The sequence below is a fragment of the Piliocolobus tephrosceles genome, chromosome 1, assembly GCF_002776525.5.
Source record: "Piliocolobus tephrosceles isolate RC106 chromosome 1, ASM277652v3, whole genome shotgun sequence".
NCBI lineage: Eukaryota > Metazoa > Chordata > Mammalia > Primates > Cercopithecidae > Piliocolobus > Piliocolobus tephrosceles.
The window spans coordinates 35959183-35979947 of NC_045434.1; the positions used below are offsets into that span (position 1 = coordinate 35959183).

Genomic DNA, 20765 nt, shown 5'->3' on the forward strand with positions numbered 1-20765 from the left:
ACCCAAATCTCATCTTAAATACTAGCTTCCATAATTCCCACATGTTTTGGGAGGGACCTGGTGGGAAATAATTGAATCGTGGGAGTGGTTTCCCTGTACTGTTCTTGTGGTAGTGATTAAGTCTCAAGAGACCTGATTGTTTAATAAGGGGAAACCCCTTTTGCTTGGCTTTCATTCTCTCTTTGCCTGCCCCTATGTAAGATGTGCCTTTCACCTTCCACCATGATTGTGAGGCTTCCCCTGCCACATGGAACTGTGAGTCCATTAAGCCTCTTTTCCTTTATAAATTATTCAGTCTCGGGGCTGGGTGAGGTGGCTCACGCCTGTAATCCCAGCACTTTGGGAGGCTGAGGCAGGCGGATCAGGAGGTCAAGAGATAGAGACCATCCTGGCCAATGTGGTGAAACCCCATCTCTACTAAAAATACAAAAATTAACTGGGCATGGTGGTGTGCACCTGTAGTCCCAGCTACTCAAGAGGCTGAGTCAGGAGAATGGCTAGAACCTGGGAGGCGGAGGTTGCAGTGAGCCGACATCATGCCACTGCACTCCAGCCTGGCGACAAAGCAAGACTCTGTCTCAAAAAAAAAAAAAAAAAAAAAATTACCCAGTATACACAGTATTGGGTATGTCTTTATCAGCAGCATGAAAATGGACTAATACATAACATGAGATACTTTATTCAATTTTTGCGTATTCTATATACTACTTTTTTCTGTATTATAACTTTCTTGTTTTTCAAGGTGACTTCTATACTTAGTGTTCTATCCTTATACCTTCAATCCTACTTTCCACCCTCATTATAAGCTGATGATCTTGCTTTCTAAAAAGTAGAAGCAAACAGAAGAGAACTTAAGCCGTCACCCCCACATCTGTCCACCCACCTGCATCTGTGCTTATATATTCTATTTTCCTTTTTGTTAACTATAGTCTGCTCCTTTCTAAGGCCAATCTCTTGTTTGTATACTTTCATATATACCCTGTTACTTACTTGAGAAACTTTCAGCAAACGTTCCTTCTCTTTTTTACATCATTAATTTTTCCCTCTCTAGCTGATTAATCCCATCAGTATGCAAATATGCTATAATTACTCCCATCTTAAAAACAAAAAACACAAACAAAAATGTCCCAGGTTTCTTAGAACTACACATTCCCTTCCTGCTATGGTCCTTTTTCTCTGCTCTCCTTACAAGAAATCTCTACAAAAAGTTGTCATACTAATTGTCTTCGTTGTTTCTTCTCTTGCCATTATCACTTGTGTCTCATCCCTACCATGGCACTAAATGGCACTTGACAAAGTCACCTATGACCTTCATATTGCTAAATCCAATGGTCAATTCTCATTTCACTTGCCTTACTAGCAGCATTTGTCACAATGGATCAGTTAATCTTACTTGAAACAGTGTCTTTCAGTATATGGTCAACTGTTAAACAATGTAGGGGTTAGAGACACCAAAATCCAGAGTCAAAAACCTATATATAAATTTTGATGCCTCCAAAACTTAACCACTAATAGTCTATGGTTGGCTGGAAACCTTACTGATAAACAGTCAATTAACACATATTTTGCATGTTATATATATATTATATAATATATTCTCACAATAAAGTAAGCTAGAGAAAAGAAAATACTAAGAAAATCATAAGGAAGAAAAAATACATTTATAGTACTGTACTGTATTTATTGATATTGTACATTTACATCATCTGTTTACGAGATGAACTGTCTGTCTGAAATGGTGGGCAACCACAACTGCAGACCTGAATCTATAGTACAAATCAAGTGTTTAATTTTTCTTGTGACATCATGACTCTTCTCTGCTTCTTGGGAGTACTTTCAGCATCACCACTGACACTTTGTTTAGGTACCATGGTGTTATTCAAGGTTTATGTTACTGTACTAAACATGATGAAAATTACATGAAAACTGGGAGAGATCACTTTTTACTACAATACACAATTGACTGGAGAGACAAACTACTCATGCAGTGATGATTACATTACATGGTATTTTATTTTTTGAGACAGAGTCTCGCTCTGTTGCCCAGGCTGGAGTGCAGTGGTGCAGTCTTGGCTCACTGCAGCCTCTGCCTCCCGAGTTCAAGCGATTCTCCTGCCTCAGCCTCCAGAGTAGCTGGGATTACAGGCATGTGCCACCACACCTGACCTCATGTGATCCACCTGCCTCAGCCTCCCAAAGTGCTGGGATTACAGGCATGAGCCACCGCCCCCAGCCTACATGGTGTTTTAAGTGGATACTTGAGCTCACTGCAATAGCAGCAGAAGGTGGCTACAAAAGTATTACAGTAATACAGTAAGTACTATAGTTAATTTTATGCAACTATGATTTAATACTGTACCTGTACATTTGTTTATATTACTCTTGACTATGGATGTGCCATGTGTGGTCTGTAAGCGTTTGTGTAAGTTTTGATAAATTTTAACTTTTTATAATAGATTAGTATACATTTTATGGTAGTAAATGATAAAATAGACCAGTATCTACATGTATTTTATCTATTCATGACATTGCTAACTCTTCTTCATTTTTTGATGTTTCTAGGCTATGTTCATCTGTGAGCTTTTTTTCTTTTTTTGAGATAGAGTCTCGCTCTGTTGCCCAGGCTGGAGTGCAGTGGCATAATCTCGGCTCACTGCAACCTCCACCTCCTGGGTTCAAGCAATTCTCCTGCCTCAGCCTCCTGAGTAACTGGGAGTATAGGCATCCGTCACCACGCCCAGCTAATTTTTGTATTTTTAGTAGAGATGAGGTTCCACCATGTTGGCCAGGCTGGTCTCAAGCTCCTGACCTCAGATAATCCCCCTGCCTCGGCCTTCCAAAGTGCTGTGATTATAGGTGTGAGCCCCCACACCTGGCTTAGCTTTTTCAAGTTGTCACAAATCTCCAAAAAATGTTCAAATATGTTTATTGAACAAAATCCTTGCATCCCCAGGATAAGTCCCACTTAATCATAGTGTATTATCTTTTTGATATGTTGTTGGATTTGCTTTGCTAGTATTTTGTTGGGATTTTTGCATCTATGTTCATCCATGATATTGGCTTATAGTTTTCTTTTTTGTTGTTGTGTCTTTGTCTGGTTTTGATATCAAAATAATGTTGGCCTTGCAGAATCAGTTAAGAAGAATTCCCTCCTCTTCAATTTTTTGGAATCATTTGAGAAGAATTGGTGTTTATTCTTTCTGTGTACAATTCAGCAGTAAAGCCATTTGGTCTTGGGCTTTGCTTTGTTGGGAGACTTTTTTTTTTAAATTATACTTTAAGTTTTGGGATACATGTGCAGAACATGCAGATTTGTTAAATAGCTATACTTCCCTCTTAGCACTGCTTTTGCACTATCCCATAGGCCTTGTGCTTCATTTGTTTCAAGACATACATGTGCCTTGGTGATTTACTGCACTCATTAATCCATCATCTAGGTTTCAAGTCCTGCATGTATTGCAGGATCTGGCCAGCAGCCCGCAATGCAAAGGGGCTCTTTTTTTGTTCCTAGGCGGATCGGCAGGTCTGGAAATAATAGACACACAGATAGTGAAAGCTGGGTCCAGGGGGGTCACCACCTTCTGCTCCCCCAGTGCCGCCAATGCACTGGATATACAAGCATTTATTATTAAGTTTAGTGAGGGCAGGGATAGGTTAATGAGGGATTTAGGGTCATTTGATTATGAGGTGAGAGGGTCACATGGGGATGAAGTAAGTCTTTAACATAACATCTGTATGCAGAAGTACAGTATACCGGGGTAAGAATTTACAATATAGTGTGTGCCTCAGTAATTTCTAACAGAGCCTTAAAACAGAAACACAGTCTTTCCATAACTTATGATTAGCAAGATATTAATCAGCAGTCACAGTTGCAGCAAAAGCTGGTTAAAAACAATCCATAGAAACAGGATATGAAGCTAGACAACTGGTTAGACCAGAAATTCTCAGAAGGGAGTATGCCTTAACCCTAAAGAGACCTAGAAGAGCCATGGCAAGATGAGGGTGTTTGTAGCCCTATCTTATCCATATGGACAGGCGCCCCCCTATGCGTCCGTTTATAGGCTCTCCACAAGGGTCGCGTTCCATTCCCAAAACTATGAACATCTGCTCTTCTGGGATAGGAATCTTGGTAATATGAAACCTCCCTGACTGCACGTCCATTCATAGGCTCTCTGCAGGGGGAAGCACATCATGTACCGTTGGCTCATTCTGGCAGTCCACCCTGGCATTGTCCTTACACAATCCTGCATGCAATTTTGTATTTACAATAATCAGGAGCATTTCATCTTTTATTCCGTAGCAATAGTTTCAGGGGGTCTCCCTACACGCTTGCATTAGGTATTTGTCATAATGTTCTCCCTCCCTTTGCCTACCAACCCCCAACAGGCCCGATATGTGATGTTCCCCTTCCCGGGTCCATGTGTTTACACTGTTCAACTCCCACTTATGAATGAGAACATGCGGTATTTGGTTTTCTGTTCTTGTGTTAGTTTGCTGAGAATGATGGTTTCCAGCTTCATCCATGTCCCTGCAAAGGACATGAACTCATCCTTTTTTATGGCTGCATAGTATTATATATATGTCTATATTGTTATTATAAATTAAATGAAGCTGTTTCTTAATTGTTTTTATAGAATGGTAGAAGAATATCATGACTTATATACATTACAAAGAGAAAGGATGGAGAATGATATGAAACAGTTAATGGCAGAAAGAGATATCTGGAGTTCAGCCACATATGAATTGGCCCTAAAGGTTAGTTCATCTGGATTCACAACTCACACTTCTTTTTTGACTAAAGATACATTCTACAGTTTTAACATTTGTTTTTGTTTTTTTAAACAGAGTCTTACTCACTCTGTTGTCTAGGCTGGAGTGCAGTGGTGTGATCGCGGCTCACTGCAACCTCTGCCTCTTGGGTTCAAGCAGTTCTCCCTCCTCAGCCTCCCGAGTAGCTGGAATTACAGGCATGAGCTACCATGCCTGGCCCGTTTTGCTGTTTTCAATAATCTAGACAAAGACTCAAAAAAATGAGGATATATATTTATTGATGTATAATGTAACTTTTGTGGGCTTTGAAAAGGAAAAGTTGATTTCTTCTTTTTATTCTTGCATTTGTTGGGTACTTAGCTATTACACAATTAAGGGGTCTTTGTTTTTTGAAGGCCAGAATCTATGAAATATGAACAAGTGTTCTTTTTCTGTTGTTTGGTAACATGTTTAAAAATTTCAACTTCAATTTATACTAATAATAAAGTAGGAAAGGTGGTTCTTATCTTTTCATACAAGATGACCATATTTGGATCACTGGATATCACACTCTGATTCTTTTTAAAAAAAAAAAAAACAAAAAAACCAAACAGGGTCTCACTCTGTTGCCCAGGCTGGAGTGTAGTGGTAAGTGGTGCAATCACAACTCACTGTAGCCTCAACCTTCTGGGCTCAAGCAATTCTCCCACCTCAGCCTCTTGAGTAGCTGGGACTACAGGTGTGCACCACCACTCCTGGCTAATTTTTAATTTTTTGTAGAGATGGAATTTCTCTGTGTTGCCCTGGCTAGTCTTGAACTCCTAGGCTTAAATCATCCTCCTGCCTCAACCTCTCAAAGTGCTGGGATTACATGCATGAGCCACTGTGCCTGATTCTGTTACCTTGGTACACAAGATGACAAATGAATTGAAATATTGTACTCTGTGGGCCATTATAGTAATACTTTAGGGAAATAACAAAGTCACACGATATTTCTAAAATGTTTACTTGTTGGTTGCCTATTCTGACAACTGGGACTTCTAGGTACAGTAAATTTTGATCCTCAAAAGATTAAAAAATGAGTTTAGTTAAATTGGTTCACTGGTCTACTGGTGGCAGGTCACAGGGTTCTCCATGGAGATATACTGCATTAATGCATTAATACATCTAATCGGAGCTCTGTATTAAGCCTGCCACATGTAGTAGTTTGTCAGTTATTTGGAAGAAAATGTAGAACACATCCCTGTCAAGTGTCCTAAAGCTGGAGAGAAAGCTAATACACTAGATGGTGTAATCAAGACTTGTTTATTTAGGAAAGTTCATTTACTTACTAGAGGTAATTATTAGAAATCTAGATCATTACTGGGGACATGGTAGAGGCATTTCCATTCAAGAGAGGAGAAAGGATTTCTGCTGTCACCGGAGGCCCTAATTCAGTAATAGCATGCAAATAAAATCGAGAGATATAACTACTTATAGGAAGCAGCAAAATCTCTTTAAAAAAATTTTTCCCACTGATTTCTTTAGCAAAAATCCCCAGTACATTGTTGAATAGAAGTGGTAAAAGTGAATATTCCTGTTCTCAGTCTTACGGGGAAGACATTCTGCTTTCACCATTAAGTACAACATTTACTGTAGGCTTTCATACATACCCTTAATTGGGTTGTGGAAGTTCCCTTCAATTTTTCATTTGTTTAGAGTTTAATCATAAATAGGTGGTATATTTAGTCAAAGATATTTTCTGTGTCAATTGAGATTACTACATCTTGATTTTCTTTTACTTTATTAACATATTACATTGTTTTTAACACCTTTATTGAAGTACAATTGATATACAGAAAAAAGAAATCCACACGTTTACTATATTCAGTTTGACACTGAACATTTACATACACTCATGATACCCTCATGACAATCAAGGTAATAAACATATCCACATTAACTGTTTATATTTATTTTATAAATTAATTAATTTTACATTTTATTTTAGATTCAGGGGTACATGTGCAGGATAGCTACATGGATATACTGTGTAAATCATAAGGTTTGGGCTTCCAGTGAGCCCATCACCCAAATAGTGAACATTGTATCCAATATGTAAATTGTCAACTGTTGGTCCTTTCCTACCCTCCCCACTTTTGGAGTCACCAGTGTCTATTATTTTTATCCTGTGTCCATGTTTACCCATTGTTTAGTTCCCACTTACTAGTGAGAACATGCAGTATTTGATTTTCTGTTTCTGAGTTTTTTCACTTAAGATAATGGCCTCCAGCTCCATCCATGTTCTGCAAAGCACATAGTTTCATTCTCTTTTATGGCTGCGTAATATTCCATGGTATATACCACATTTTCTTTATCCACTTAATCATTGAAGGACACTTTTGTTGATTCCATGACTTTGCTATTATTATAAATAGTGCTGGAATAAACATATAAGTGCAGGTGTCTTTTTGATTAAATGATTTCTTTTCTTTTGGGTATATAACCACTAGTGGGATTGCTGGGTCAAATGGTAGTTTCATATTTAGTTATTTGAGAAATCTCCATACTGTTTTCCATAGGGTTGAACTAATTTACATCCCCACCAACAGTATATAAATGCTCCCTTTTCTCTGCATCCTCACCAACATCTGTTTTTATTTTTACTTTTTAATAATGGCCATTCTGGTGTAAGATGGTATCTCATTATGGTCAAAATCACTATTATTTCCTGATAATGCAATTATCTACCCAGCAAAGGTTAAATTTAAATATTATTTGAATTAATTAGCCTTTAATAATGTTGCTAATATAAGATAAATATATAATTTTTTAACAAACATTGGGCAAATAATGCAATTTTCTACCCAGAAAAAAATAAATTTAAACATTATTTGAATTATTTAGCCTTTAATAAGGTTGATGAATACAAGATAAATACAAAAAAACCCCAACATGTTACCTATATACCAATAATAAGCATTAGAAATGCAAAGAGGGAATAAATTTTATAAAAGGGATAAGACCTATATCTTGAAAATGCTAAAACCATACTAAAGACCTTGAAAACTAAAAGGAGAGCTGTACAGCATATCACTGGTTGAGAACAATAATCAATAGATGTCAATTCTCTCCAAATTAATCTTTAAATTTGATATAATTCCACTGAAAATCTCAATAACAATTTTATTTTTAGGAATTGGCAAGTTGATTATAAAACCCATTTGGAAGAATCTGAATATGAGAATAATAAAGCATTTTAAAAGAAGGTTAATAAAAATAACTTGTACTTTTAGACATCAAAATGTATTATAAAGTCAAAGTAACTAAGAAAATGTGTTACTTGTGTTAGAATAGATAAATACAACAGAACAGAATAGAAAGGTCAGAAATAGACTCACCTAAATATGGGATATTCAAATTGGGTTGGCACAATTGATTATTCAATTGTTAAAAAATTTAGATCTCGGCTGGGCGTGATGGCCAATGTCTATAATCCCAGCACTTTGGGAGGCCAAGGCAAGTGAATCACTTGAAGTCAGGAGCTCGAGACCAGCCTGGCCAACATGGTGGAACCCAGTCTCTACTAAAAATACAAAAGTTCACTGAGTGTGTTGGCGGGTGCCTGTAATCCCATCTACTCAGGAGGCTGAGGCACGAGAACCACTTGAACCCGGGAGGTGGAGGTTGCAGTGAGCCGAGGTCGCACCATTGCACTCCAGCCTGGGTAACAGAGTGAGACTTCATCTCAAAAAACAAAACAAATTTAGATCCCTACCTCATTAAAAAGATACCTAAAAAGTAAATCCCAGAAGGGAATAATTAAATGTTAAAAACAGTGTAATTATAAACAGAAGAAATTACGTGAGAATTTTCAAAAAAATAGTAACTTTAGTGATATTATAATTCACCCAATTAAAGTGTAAAATTATATGTTTTTTAGCATATTCACAGAACTGTGAAAACATCACCACAACCAATCTGAAAACTTCTTCATCACCCTCAAAAGAAACTCCATACATTTTAGCAGTCGCTTCTCATTACCCGCAACCCATTCAACTTACGTAATCATTAATGTACTTTCTTTCCTATCCAGGGTACATCTTAGAATTTAATGCATTCATATAATTTGTAAAGATCAAATATGTGTACTTAGGATAGACATCATCTAAAATATTTGTCTTTTCTTTATGGTAGATACATTCGATTTACCCTTTTCTAGCTATTTTAGAATGTGCAATAGATTGTTGTAAACTATAGTCAGTCTACCTATCTAACACTGGAACTTATTTCTTCTGTTAAATCGTATACTTGTACGCATTAATCAACCTCTCTTTATCTTCTCTCTCTCCTACCCTTCCTGGCCCCTGGTAACCATGACTCTACTCTCTATCTTCATGTGATTCACTCTTTTAGCTCCCACATGTGGGTACTTGCAATATTTGTCTTTCTGTGACATGGCTCATTTCACTTAACAAAATGACCTCAGTTTCATCCATGTGGCTGCAAATGATAGGATTTTATTCTTTTTCAGTGGCTGAATAATATTGCATTGGGTTTATAAACTGTGTTTTCTTTATTCGTTCATTTGTTGGTGGGCACTTAGGTTGATTCCATATATTGGGTATTGTGAATAGTGCTGGTATCTTTTGATATATTGATTTTCTTTCTTTGGGATATGTACCCAGTAGTGGAATTAATTGCTGGATTATATGGTAGTTCTAGTTTTAGTTTTTTGAGGAATCTCCATAATGTTCTCCACAGTGGCTATACTAATTTACATTCCCACCAACAGTGTACAAGTGGAGACAAAAGTGACTGCATGTTGAATGCTAATGTGCCATGTTGATTTCTGATTAGCCCCAGTCAAGTGAATGCCTCCTGATTTCTATTTACTTTTCTCAGTGTAAGAACAAAACAATCTTGATGTTATCACACAAATTATAAGGCTATGATGCTTACAGTATTCTTGCCTGTTCTGGAGGGTTGCTTTCATGTTGCACAAAACAAGCATACCCTTTCTTTATGGTATATAAGCCTTGAGCCTGGGGAGTAACAGTGCAGAGATCTACCTGTCTTGTGGCTCCCCAAGACCATGCTTCTGTTAGTTTCCCCAATATAACACCCTTTACCCACAAACTGAATTTGTCTGCCTTGGTTTTTGGTTTCTCAGCTCCTTCAGCATTTGGAAACTTCCTTGCATATACGGCCCTTTTATATAACAGTTCTCCTTTCTCCACATCTTTGCAAGCATCTGTGTTGCCTGTTTTTTAATACAATCCGTTTTAACTGGGGTGAGATGATATCTCATCATAGTTTTGATTTGCATTTCTTTGATGATTACTGATGTTGAGCAGTTTTTCACATACCTGTTGGCCATTTGTATGTCTTCTTTGGGGAAATATCCAGATCTTTTGCCCATTTTAAAATCAGATTATCTCCTCTTTTTTTTTTTTTGTTAGCTGCTTATAAATTCTGGTTATAACTCCCTTGTCAGATGGGTAGTTTGCAAATATTTTCTCTATCTCTGTGGGTTTTCTCTTCACTTTGTTGATTGTTTCCTTTACTGTGCAGAAGGTTTGTAGCTTGATGTAATTGCTTTTTCTTTCTTTTTGCTTTGGTTGCCTGTGCTTTTGAGGTCTTACATGGAAAATCTTTGCCAAAACCAACGTCCTAGAGTGTTTTCCCCAATGTTTTCTTCAAGGAGTTTTAGTTTCAGGTCTTAGATTTAAGTCTTTAATCCATTTTGCTTTGATTTTTGTATATGGTGAGAAATAGGGGGTCTAGTTTTATTGTTGCGTTGGTCTGTATGTCTGCTTTTATGCCATTACCATGCTGATTTGTTTACTATGGCTTTGTAGTAAATTTTGAAGTCAGGTAGTGTGATGCCTCCTGCTTTGTTCTTTTTGCACAGGATTGTTTTGGTTATTTGGGGCCTTTTGTGGTTCCATATAGATTTTAGGGTTTAAAAAAAATTCTGTGAAGAATGTCATTGGTACTTTAAGAGGACTTGCATTGAATCTGCAAATTTCTTTGGGTCATATTGCCATTTAACAATATTAGTTCTTCCAATCCGTGAGCATGGAATATATTTCCATTTTTTATGTCTTTTTTTTTATCAGAGTTTTATAGTGTTCCTTGTATAGATCTTTTACTTCTTTTCCAAATTTAGGTATTTTATATTATTTATGGCTATTTTAAATAAAACTGCCTTCTTGATTTCATCTCCAGAGTGTTTGCAGTTGGTATAATAAATCCTACTGATTTTTGTATGTTGATTTTGTATCCTTGAAATTTATTGAATTTGTCTTTCAGTTCCTTGTCTTGTTCTAGATCTTAGAGGAAAGGCCTTTAATTTTTCCCCATTCAGTGCAGTGCTAACTGTGGGTTTGCCATATATGGCTTTCTTTTATTTTGAGGTATGTTTCTTCTATACTAAATTTGATGAGGGTTTTTTTTTGTTTTTTTTTTCATAAAGGGATGTTGAGTGTTTAGTGCTTTTTCAGCTTCTATTGAAATGATGCTGTGCTTCTTGTTCTTGGTTCTGTTGATGTGATGTATCACATTTGTTGATGTGCACATGTTGAACCATCCTCATATCCCTGAGATGAATCCCACTTGATCATGGTGAATGATCTTCTTAAACATGTTGTTGAATTTGGTTTGCTTATATTTTGTTAAGGATTTTTACATCTATGTTCATCATGATATTGGCCTGTAGTTTTCTTTTTTTTGTTGTGCTCTTGTCTGGTTTTGATATCAGGGTAATGCCTCATGAGTTTGGAAGTATTCCTTCCTGTTCAAAATTTTTGAAGAGTTTATGTTGAATTAATATCATCAGTTCTTCTTCAAATATTTGGTGGAATTCAACTATGAAGCCATTAGGTCCTGGGATTTTCTTTTTTTTTTTTTTTTGAGACGGAGTCTGGCTCTGTCACCCAGGCTGGAGTGCAGTGGCCGGATCTCAGCTCACTGCAAGCTCCTCCTCTCGGGTTTACGCCATTCTCCTCCCTCAGCCTCTGGAGTAGCTGGGACTACAGACGCCCACCACCTCGCCCGGCTAGTTTTTTGTATTTTTTAGTAGAGACGGGGTTTCACCGTGTTAGCCAGGATGGTCTCGATCTCCTGACCTCGTGATGATCTGCCCGTCTCGGCCTCCCAAAGTGCTGGAATTACAGGCTTGAGCCACCGTGCCCGGCCCCTGGGATTTTCTTTGATGGGAGACTTTGTGTTATGGCTTTGATTGTATTACTTGTTATTGGTATATTGAGGTTTTCTTTTTTTCTTTTTTCTTTTTTTTTTTCCATTTTCCCCTAGTCTGGAGTGCAGTGGTGCGATCTTGGCTCACTGCAACCTCCATTTCCCAGGTTCAAGCAATTTTCATGTTTCAGCCTCCTGAGTTGCTGGGATTACAGGTGCCTGTCACCACACCTGATGAATTTTTGTATTTTTAGTAGAGACAGGGTTTCACCATGTTAGCCAGGCTGGTCTTGAACTCCTGACCTTAAGTGATCTGCCTGCCTCAGCCTCCCAAGGTGCTGGGATTATAGGCATGAGCCACCATGTCTAGCCCTAGGTTTTCCAATTTATTCATGTATAGTTGTTTATAAGTCTCTAATGTTTCCTTGTATTCCTGTGGTCTCAGTTGTTACATCTCCTTTTTCATTTCTTATTTTATTTGGGTATCCTTCCTTCCTTCCTCCCTCCCTCCCTCCCGTCCTTCCTTTCTTCCTTCCTTCCTTCTTTATTCTTTTTTATTTGAGATAGAGTCTCACTCTGTCGCCCAGGCTGTAGTATAGTGGGGTGGTGTGATCTCAGCTCACTGCAGCTGCAGCCTCCTGAGTAGCTGGGCATACAGGTGTGCACCACCATGCCTGGCTAATTTTTGTATTTTTAGTAGAGATGGGATTTTACCATGTTGGCCAGGCTGGTCTTAAACTCTTGGCCTCAAGTGATCCACCCACCTTGGCCTGCAAAAGTTGGGATTACAGGTGTGGGCCACTCTGCCTAGCCCTTTATCTTTTTTCTTATTTAGTCTAGCTAAAGCTTTATTGATTTTGCTTATCTTTTCAAAAAACCAACTTTTTAGTTGGGTGCAGTGGCTCACGCCTGTTATCCTAGCACTTTGGGAGGTCAGGGTAGGTGGATCACCTGAGGTCAGGAGTTCGAGACCAGCCTGGCCAACATGGTAAAACTCTGTTTCTGCTAAAAATACAAAAAATTAGCCAGGCATGGTGGCAGGCACCTGTAATCCTGGCTACTTGGGAAGCTGAGGCAGGAGAATCACTTGAATCTGGGAGGCAGAGGTTGCAGTGAGCCAAGATTGCGCCATTGCACTCCAGCCTGGGCAACAAGAACAAAATTCCATCAAAAAAAAAAAAAAACCCACTAACTTTTCATTTCATTGATTCTTTGTATTTATTATCTCAATTTTATTTGTTTTTGCTGTTATCTGTATTATTTCTTTCCTTCTACTAATTTTAGGTTTGGTTTATTCTTGCTTTTCTAGTTCCTTGGGGCGCATTGTTAGATTATTTCCCATCTTTCTATCATTTTGATATAGGAATTTATTGTTATAAACTTATCTCTTCATACTGCCTTTACTATATCCCATAGATTTTTGTATCCTGGATTTACATTTTCATTTATTTCAAGACAATTTTTCATTTTGTTCTTGATTTCTACATTGACCATCCTAGCACTTTGGGAGGTCAGGGTAGGTGGATCACCTGAGGTCAGGAGTTCGAGACCAGCCTGGCCAACATGGCAAAACTCTGTTTCTGCTAAAAATACAAAAAATTAGCCAGGCATGGTGGCAGGCACCTGTAATCCTGGCTACTTGGGAAGCTGAGGCAGGTCATTCTGGAATTGGTCATTCTGGAAAATGTTATTTAATTTCCATGTGTTTATGAAGTATCCAAGATTCCTCCTGTTATCGATTTCAAGTTTTATTCCATCATTGTGGTCAGAAAAAATACTTGATATGATTTCTACTTTTTGAATTTCTTCAGACTTGTTTTGTGGCCTAAGATATGGTATATTCTAGAGAATGTTTCATCTGCTGACAAAAAGAATGTATATTCCTTAACAGATGGGTGAAATGTTCCGTAAATGTCAGTTAGGCCTGTTAGGTCCAGTGTGTAGTTTAACTCCATTTTTTTTTTTTGTTGATTTCTTGTCTGTCCATTACTGAAAAGGGTGTTAAAATCCCTTACTATTATTATATTACATTTTGTCTCTCCCCCTCTTTTTTTTTTCTTTGAGATGAAGTCTCACTCCGTTGCCCAGGCTGGAGTGCAGTGGTGCAGTCTTGGCTCACTGCAATCTCCACCTCCTGGGTTCAAATAATTCTCCTGCCTCAGTCTCCCTAGCAGCTGGGATTACACGTACCTGCCACCACACCTGGCTAATTTTTGTATTTTTAATAGCGACAGGGTTTCACCATGTTGGCCAGGCTGGTCTCGAACTCCTGACCTCAAGTAATTTGCCCACCTCAGTCCCAAAGTGCTGGGATTACAGGCGTGAGCCAGTGTGCCTGGCCATCTCTCCCTTTGTATCTGTTAATGTTTGCTTTATATAGTTTGGAGCTCCAGTGTTGGGTGTATAATTGTTACATCTTCTTTATAATTGTTATATCTTTTTGCTGAATTGAATCCTTTATAATTATATAGTAATCTTTTTTTTTAAAGACTTTGATTTGTAACTTATTTTATCTGATATAAGTACAGCTACTTCTGCTCTCTTTTGGTTTCCAATTGCATGAAATATCTTTTTCTACCCATTAACTTTCAGTATGTATGTGTTATTATAGTTGAGTGGATTTTGTGTAGACAGATATTCTTGGGTCTTGTTTCTTTATCCATTCAGCCATTCTGTGCCTTTTTTTTTTTGAGACAGAGTCTCGCTCTGTCCCCCTGGCTGGAGTGCAGTGGCGCAATCTCGGCTTACTGCAAGCTCCGCCTCCCGGGATCGTGCCATTCTCCTGCCTCAGCCTCCTGAGTAGCTGGGACTACAGGCGCCCGCCACTGCGCCCGGCTAATTTTTTTGTATTTTTAGTAGAGACGGGGTTTCACCGTGTTAGCCAGGATGGTCTGGATCTCCTGACCTTTTGATCCGCCTGCCTTGGCCTCCCAAAGTGCTGGGATTACAGGCGTGAGCCACCGCGCCCGACCCATTCTGTGCCTTTTAATTGGATAATTGAGTTCATTTACATTCAGTGTTATTATTGATAAGTAAGGATTTATTACTCACATTTTGTTGCTTTTTATCTTGTTTTACAACTCTTCTTTTCCTTTCTTACTGTTTTCCTTTGTGATTAAGTGATTATCTCTGATAGTATGTTTTAATTTGTTGCCTTTTTTTAAAGTAAATCTATTATAGGTTTTTGCATTGTGGTTACCATGAAGCTTACAAAAAACATTGTATAGATATAACAGTTTTTTTTTTTTTAAAGAGATGACAATTCATCTTAGATTACAAAAAAAGAATAGAAGCAAATAAAAAATGAAAAAAATACACTTTAACTCTCTTCTCAATATTTTGACTTTTAGTTATTTGCATTTACATATTTATACATTACTCATCTCTTAACAAGTTGCTGTAGCTATTATTGTTTTTGATAGATTTGTCTTTTAGGCTTCATACTAGAGTTATGAGTGGATTGCACACCACAGTTACAGTATTAGCATATTCTAGATTCGTCTGTGTCGATCATTTTACCAGTGGGTTTTGTATCTTCAAAGTTTTTTTTACATATTGGTGTTTTTTCTTTTAGATTGAATAACTCCCGTTAGCATTTCTTTGTAAGACAGGTCTGGTGATGGTAAATTCTCTCAGTTTGTGTTTGGGAAAGACTATCTCTCCCTCATATTTAAAGAATAACTTTGCTGGATATAGTATTCTTGGATAGCAGGGTTTTTTGTTTGTTTGTTTGTTTGTTTTCTTGCAGCACTTTGAAAATGTCATTTCTCTCCTTCCTGCCCTTGTATGGTTTCCACTGAGAAGTCTGTTGCCAGGCAAGTTGGAGTTCCTTAACATGATATTTATTTCTGTACTCTTGCTACTTTTAGGATCATCTTTTTGTTCTTGGCCTTTGAGAGTTTGATTATCATATGCCTTGGATGATCTTGTGTGGGTAACATCTGTTTGGTGCTCTCAGACCTTCCTATAACAACTGGACATTCATATCTTAAATTTTTGAAAGTTTTCTATTATCATTTCTTTTTTTGTTTTGTTTTTTGAGAAGGAGTCTGGCTCTGACGCCCAGGCTGGAGTGCAGTGGCACGATCTTGGCTCACTGCAACCTCTGCCTCCTGGGTTCAAGTGATTCTCCTGCCCCAGTCTCCTGAGTAGCTGGGACTACAGGCACATGCCACCATGCCCAGTGAATTTTTTTGTATTTTTAGTAGAAACGGGGTTTCACCATGTTGGCCAGGCTGGTCTCAAACTCCTGACCTCAAGTGATCCACCAGCCTTGGCCTCCTAAAATGCTGGGATTATAGGTGTGAACCACCGTGCCCAGCCTATAATTTATTTTAATAAACTTTCCATCCCTTGCTTTTGCAACACCAGTAATTCTTAGATTTGGTCATTTGAGGTAACTTTCTACATCTTGTAAGTGATTCTTGTTTCTTTCTTTCCTTCTTTTTTTTTTTTGAGATGGAGTTTTGCTCTTGTTGCCCAAGCTGGAGTGCAATGGTGCAATCTCAGCTCACTGCAACCTCTGCTTCCCAGGTTCAAGCGATTCTCCTGCCTTAGTCTCCTGAGTAGTTGGGATTACGGGTACGTGCCACCACACCTGGCTGTTTTTTGTATTTTTAGTAGAAATGGGGTTTCACCATGTTAGCTGGGCTGATCTCAAACTCCTGATCTCAGGTGATCCACCTGCCTCGGCCTCCCAAAGTGCTGGGGTTGTAGCAGGACGAGCCGGGGACAAAACCCTTCAGACACTGAGATAGTGAAGGGAGTGACTTTAATCAGCTGGGAGCATCGGCAGGCTGGCATCTTAAAATCTGAGCTCGTCAGGTGCTCAACTGCTGTCCCTTTTAAGGGCTCACAACTCTAAGGCGGTCTGTGTGAGAGGGTTGTGATTGATTGAGAAAGCCGGGGGTACGTGACAGGGGCTGTGAGCACCAGTGGTCAGAGTGAAACAGAACAGAATGGGAGGTTTCACAGTGTCCTTCCATACAATGTCTGGATTCTATAGATAACAACAGTTGCTAGGTCAGGGGTTGATCTTTAACTGCCAGGCTTAGGTCAGGTAGGCCCAGGCCTGGTTTTGGGTCTGGTTCCTAGGCACCGGGCTACCTGCCTTTAGTTTCACTTCTCTTTCCTTTTCTGAGTATAAAACAATATAAAGGGTCTCTCTCTTCCCTCATTTCCCCTCTCTGAGACTCTCACTTTTTATTAGTGGGAGTTCTCACTCTTATTTTCACTATTTTTGTCTTCTTGTGCAATAGATTGATAGTGAGTCATATAGTACACTTGTGCTGAAGCATTCTGGTGAACTAAGGTAGCGATGAGGCTTTTATCATTTGAAGAAGTACAGGTAGCAAACAGGGAGCAGTAAGCAGGTTCCTATTACTATTATAATTCCTATTATAAGAGTTTTAAATCTTCCTAGTGCTGGGAACAAATTTCTAAACAAGGCCTTAGGATCAAATCCATGCTACACTTGCATGGGAACATGTGCCAGTTTTGTTATATCTTTATGTCTTCAACTACTTGCCCCTGATCATCTATGTGTAGACAGCAATTAGTAAGATTAAATTTTTCACAAACTCTTCCTTCAGTTGCTAGCAAGTAGCTGCGAGCTAGTCTATTTTGATAGATAGCATTCCTCATCTGAGTTTGTTGCTGGGCTAGAACAGTCAAGGCTTGACTGGTTTTATTAATGATGATTTCTATAACAGCTTGCAATGGTATGATTCAGTTGAGCATGTAAATGGGGGTCTGGTATCCCCCCATGAGCTGTCTTGTGCCTAAGTAGCAGGCCTATAATATTGTATGATTCTCTTAGGGGGCTATTCATTATTTTTCAATTTTTTTATAGCTATGCTTTTCTTTTTGTAGGAAGCATAGACAGGGAAGCCCAGGATTTCGCCTATTTTTATGGGCAGTAGGAAGAAAGATGGTTTAATAGTGCCAATAACACAACTACCTGTCCACTGGTCAGGCAGCTTAGTAGAGGTTCTATGTCCACATATCCAGTATAGCCTAGTCGGGGGCCATCTAGTCCTGGTGGGATTCTGGGTGGGCTTAAATGGTCTGCAACTTTGGAAATTTACTGAATGGATTTTTATCTGTATGGTTTGAACTCCACCATGTAACTGTTTTTGTGGTACCATTATACAGTTTTTGTCCTAGGCAACTAAGTCATCCTACAGAATGAGTGAATTCTTTCCTTTTTTCAGCTATGCATTATTGTCTAATAATTGAGACTTTTAGAACCTAGAAATGATCAGGGTGATTCTTTTGGGCCAGGAATTCATCAGGAACTGGGTCTGTAGGCACTAATTCTTGGGCTTCTTATGGCCATTGATCTCCTATTATAGTTCTTTCACAAACATAACATGTAGAGACTGGGCTACATACCTTGGATAGAATAGCATTATACAAACAAGTTTCTTTTAGAGTTCTGGTACACTTATAATAACCATAAAATAATAGGACTGTAGCAATCTTTTGTCCTACCTCAGTGACTTGATGTATATACTGGGAACAGTCCTCAGTCTGAGGAAGGTCAGTTGATGTCCTTACTGTACAAGTCCAAATTTTAAGGAAAATGAGTCCTGCGATGAGTTTCCTCATGCTTTGGCCGTGTGTGGACCAGTCAGCTTCTGGGTGTGACTGCAGCAGGGCTTGTCGTCTTCTTCAGAGTCACTTTGTAGGGGTTGGTGAAGCTGCTCCAATCCATGTACAGCCCTCAGTCTACTGATGTTTAAGGATGGTCTCAGAGGTTGGGCCCACTAGAATAAACTGAGTTCAAACCTCTACACAGTTATGTTTAACTGGGCTCTCTGATACCAGGAGCAAGGTGGCAGGGTTTAGGGTGTTGCAAACTTCAATGGTTATGTGGGGATTTTCACAGAGCAAGCTTTGGTATCTAGTTAATCTAGCATTTGTTAGCTAATGATGTCCTTTGGTATTTATGAAAGTCACCACAGCATGGGGGTACTTTATGTTTAGGTTTTGCCTAAGAGTTAGCTTATCTGCTTCTTGTGCTAACAGGGCCATTGCTGCCAGGGCCCTTAGACATGGGGGCCAGCCTTTGGAAACCCCATCTAGTTGTTTTGAGAGATAGGCCACTGGCCTTGGCCAGGGTCCTACAGTCTGAGTTAAAACTCCAATTGCCATTTTTTTTTTCTTTTTGACACATAGAGTGTAAAAAGTTTTGTCAGGTCAGGTAGCCCCAGGGCTGGGGCCAACCTGAGTTTTTCTTTTAACTCATGAAAAGCTTGTTGCTGTTGGTTGTAGTAGATGTAGTTTATCTAATTTATATTTTTACTGACTGACATCTACCAAAATATTGACTTAAATCCTGTAACTATTTGATTTCAAGCTTTAAATTGATCTGGTATTCCTTGCGGGGCTCCAATTGCATCTAAATAGATGTGAGAGTGAAATAGATGTGAGAAGGGGCTTCTCTCACTTTATGATGCCTTATTTTTCCTCCCTCTGGTTGATGAAATGCCAGGGTGAAAGGGATAGCTAATTGGACTAAAGTATAAGTGTCACTCCAGTTATTCGGCAGAGTGCCCAGTAATGGTCCACCACAATGCCACCACACATCCACTTGGGGATGAATAAGGGCTGACTCCGATTGATAAACTTTTGAAAATTCTTAAGCTCATCGCATCCCTTCAGGTCTCCAAGGAATGCTAAGTTTCCTCCCTGTTGTGAGAGACACAAAGTGAACTTAGTGTTGGGAAACGGAGGCTGGATGGCCCTCGGGGGCTGACCTGCAGGGTGCCAGACTTTGGGATATAGCAGAGAGAGCTTGGCATGACTTATTACTGCAAACTGTAGAATCCTGGAAAAGAGTTACTATGCAGCCCATGCCTGGTCGACTGGAGGACCACCTTAGTGGAAAGGGGACAATCTGGGCCTCTGGCCTACCAAGTGCACAAGCATAACAATTGCTTTTGTTTAACGTGCAGATGGAATATTTGATCCATTTCAACCAGACATTTGCATCTTGGTATGCTGTCTTAGTTGCCAAAGTTTAAGTTTTTAACTTTTATGATCTTCTAGTAAAATGAATGTTTCTTTTAGCACCTATTTTTATTTGTTTTTAAACCAAAGAAAGCGAAATACCATTTTACATTTAACAATGCTTTTTGTATGATTTTTATACTCGATTTTACCTTTATATTAGTGTGTTATTAATGTTAAACTTAACTTTAATAAAACCTTGTAGACATATTTATCTAATTTTTAATGTTTGACCATAAGGTAAGATTTTATAGGCTCTTTTTAATCTTTTATAATTTTTGTTAAAGAGCAGGTTGGCACTTTAAGAAAAACTTATTGCATTTTTACTTTAATGTCCAGTTCACAGAAAAACTGGATGATACCTTTTTAACTTTAGCTAATATGTTTACACACAGAATTTTCTTTATAATTAACATTTTAAAACTTGCTTAAACTTTAAAAACAATAATTTTTTTAACCTTTAAATGTAGGTAAAAAATCCACATTCTTATGCCTCCTTATAATCTTTTCACCAAAGGCATATTTTACTTTTCTTATACACCTTGCACATAAACTGTTTCTTCAGTTGTACTCAAGAGGCCTTATTACTTTTAAATTATACAACATTTTTTGTGTAAAAATTTTTGCATAACATTTTTTCTTTTACAACTTTCACAGACAATTCTTTGACATGTCTCAACTTTCTGACTTATTACAAACATTTCTTTCTTTAAACAACCAGTTAATTTATTTCAGGACAAGAATTTACTATATAACACTCTTTTTACATAAATTCTGCCTCCCCCTTTCTTTTCTTTTCTTTTTTTTTTTTTTTTTTTTTTTTA

The 20765-nt window shown here is 38.3% G+C and overlaps 1 protein-coding gene across 1 annotated transcript in view; it reads left to right on the plus strand.

The window, feature by feature from the left end:
• The window catches only part of AXDND1 (axonemal dynein light chain domain containing 1), a 185197-nt gene that overhangs the window by 35313 nt on the left and 129119 nt on the right, over positions 1-20765 (plus strand). The window contains exon 12 of the mRNA XM_026447899.1: positions 4635-4755. Coding sequence (XP_026303684.1) covers positions 4635-4755 — 121 coding nt within the window. The remainder of the gene's footprint in view (positions 1-4634; positions 4756-20765) is intronic.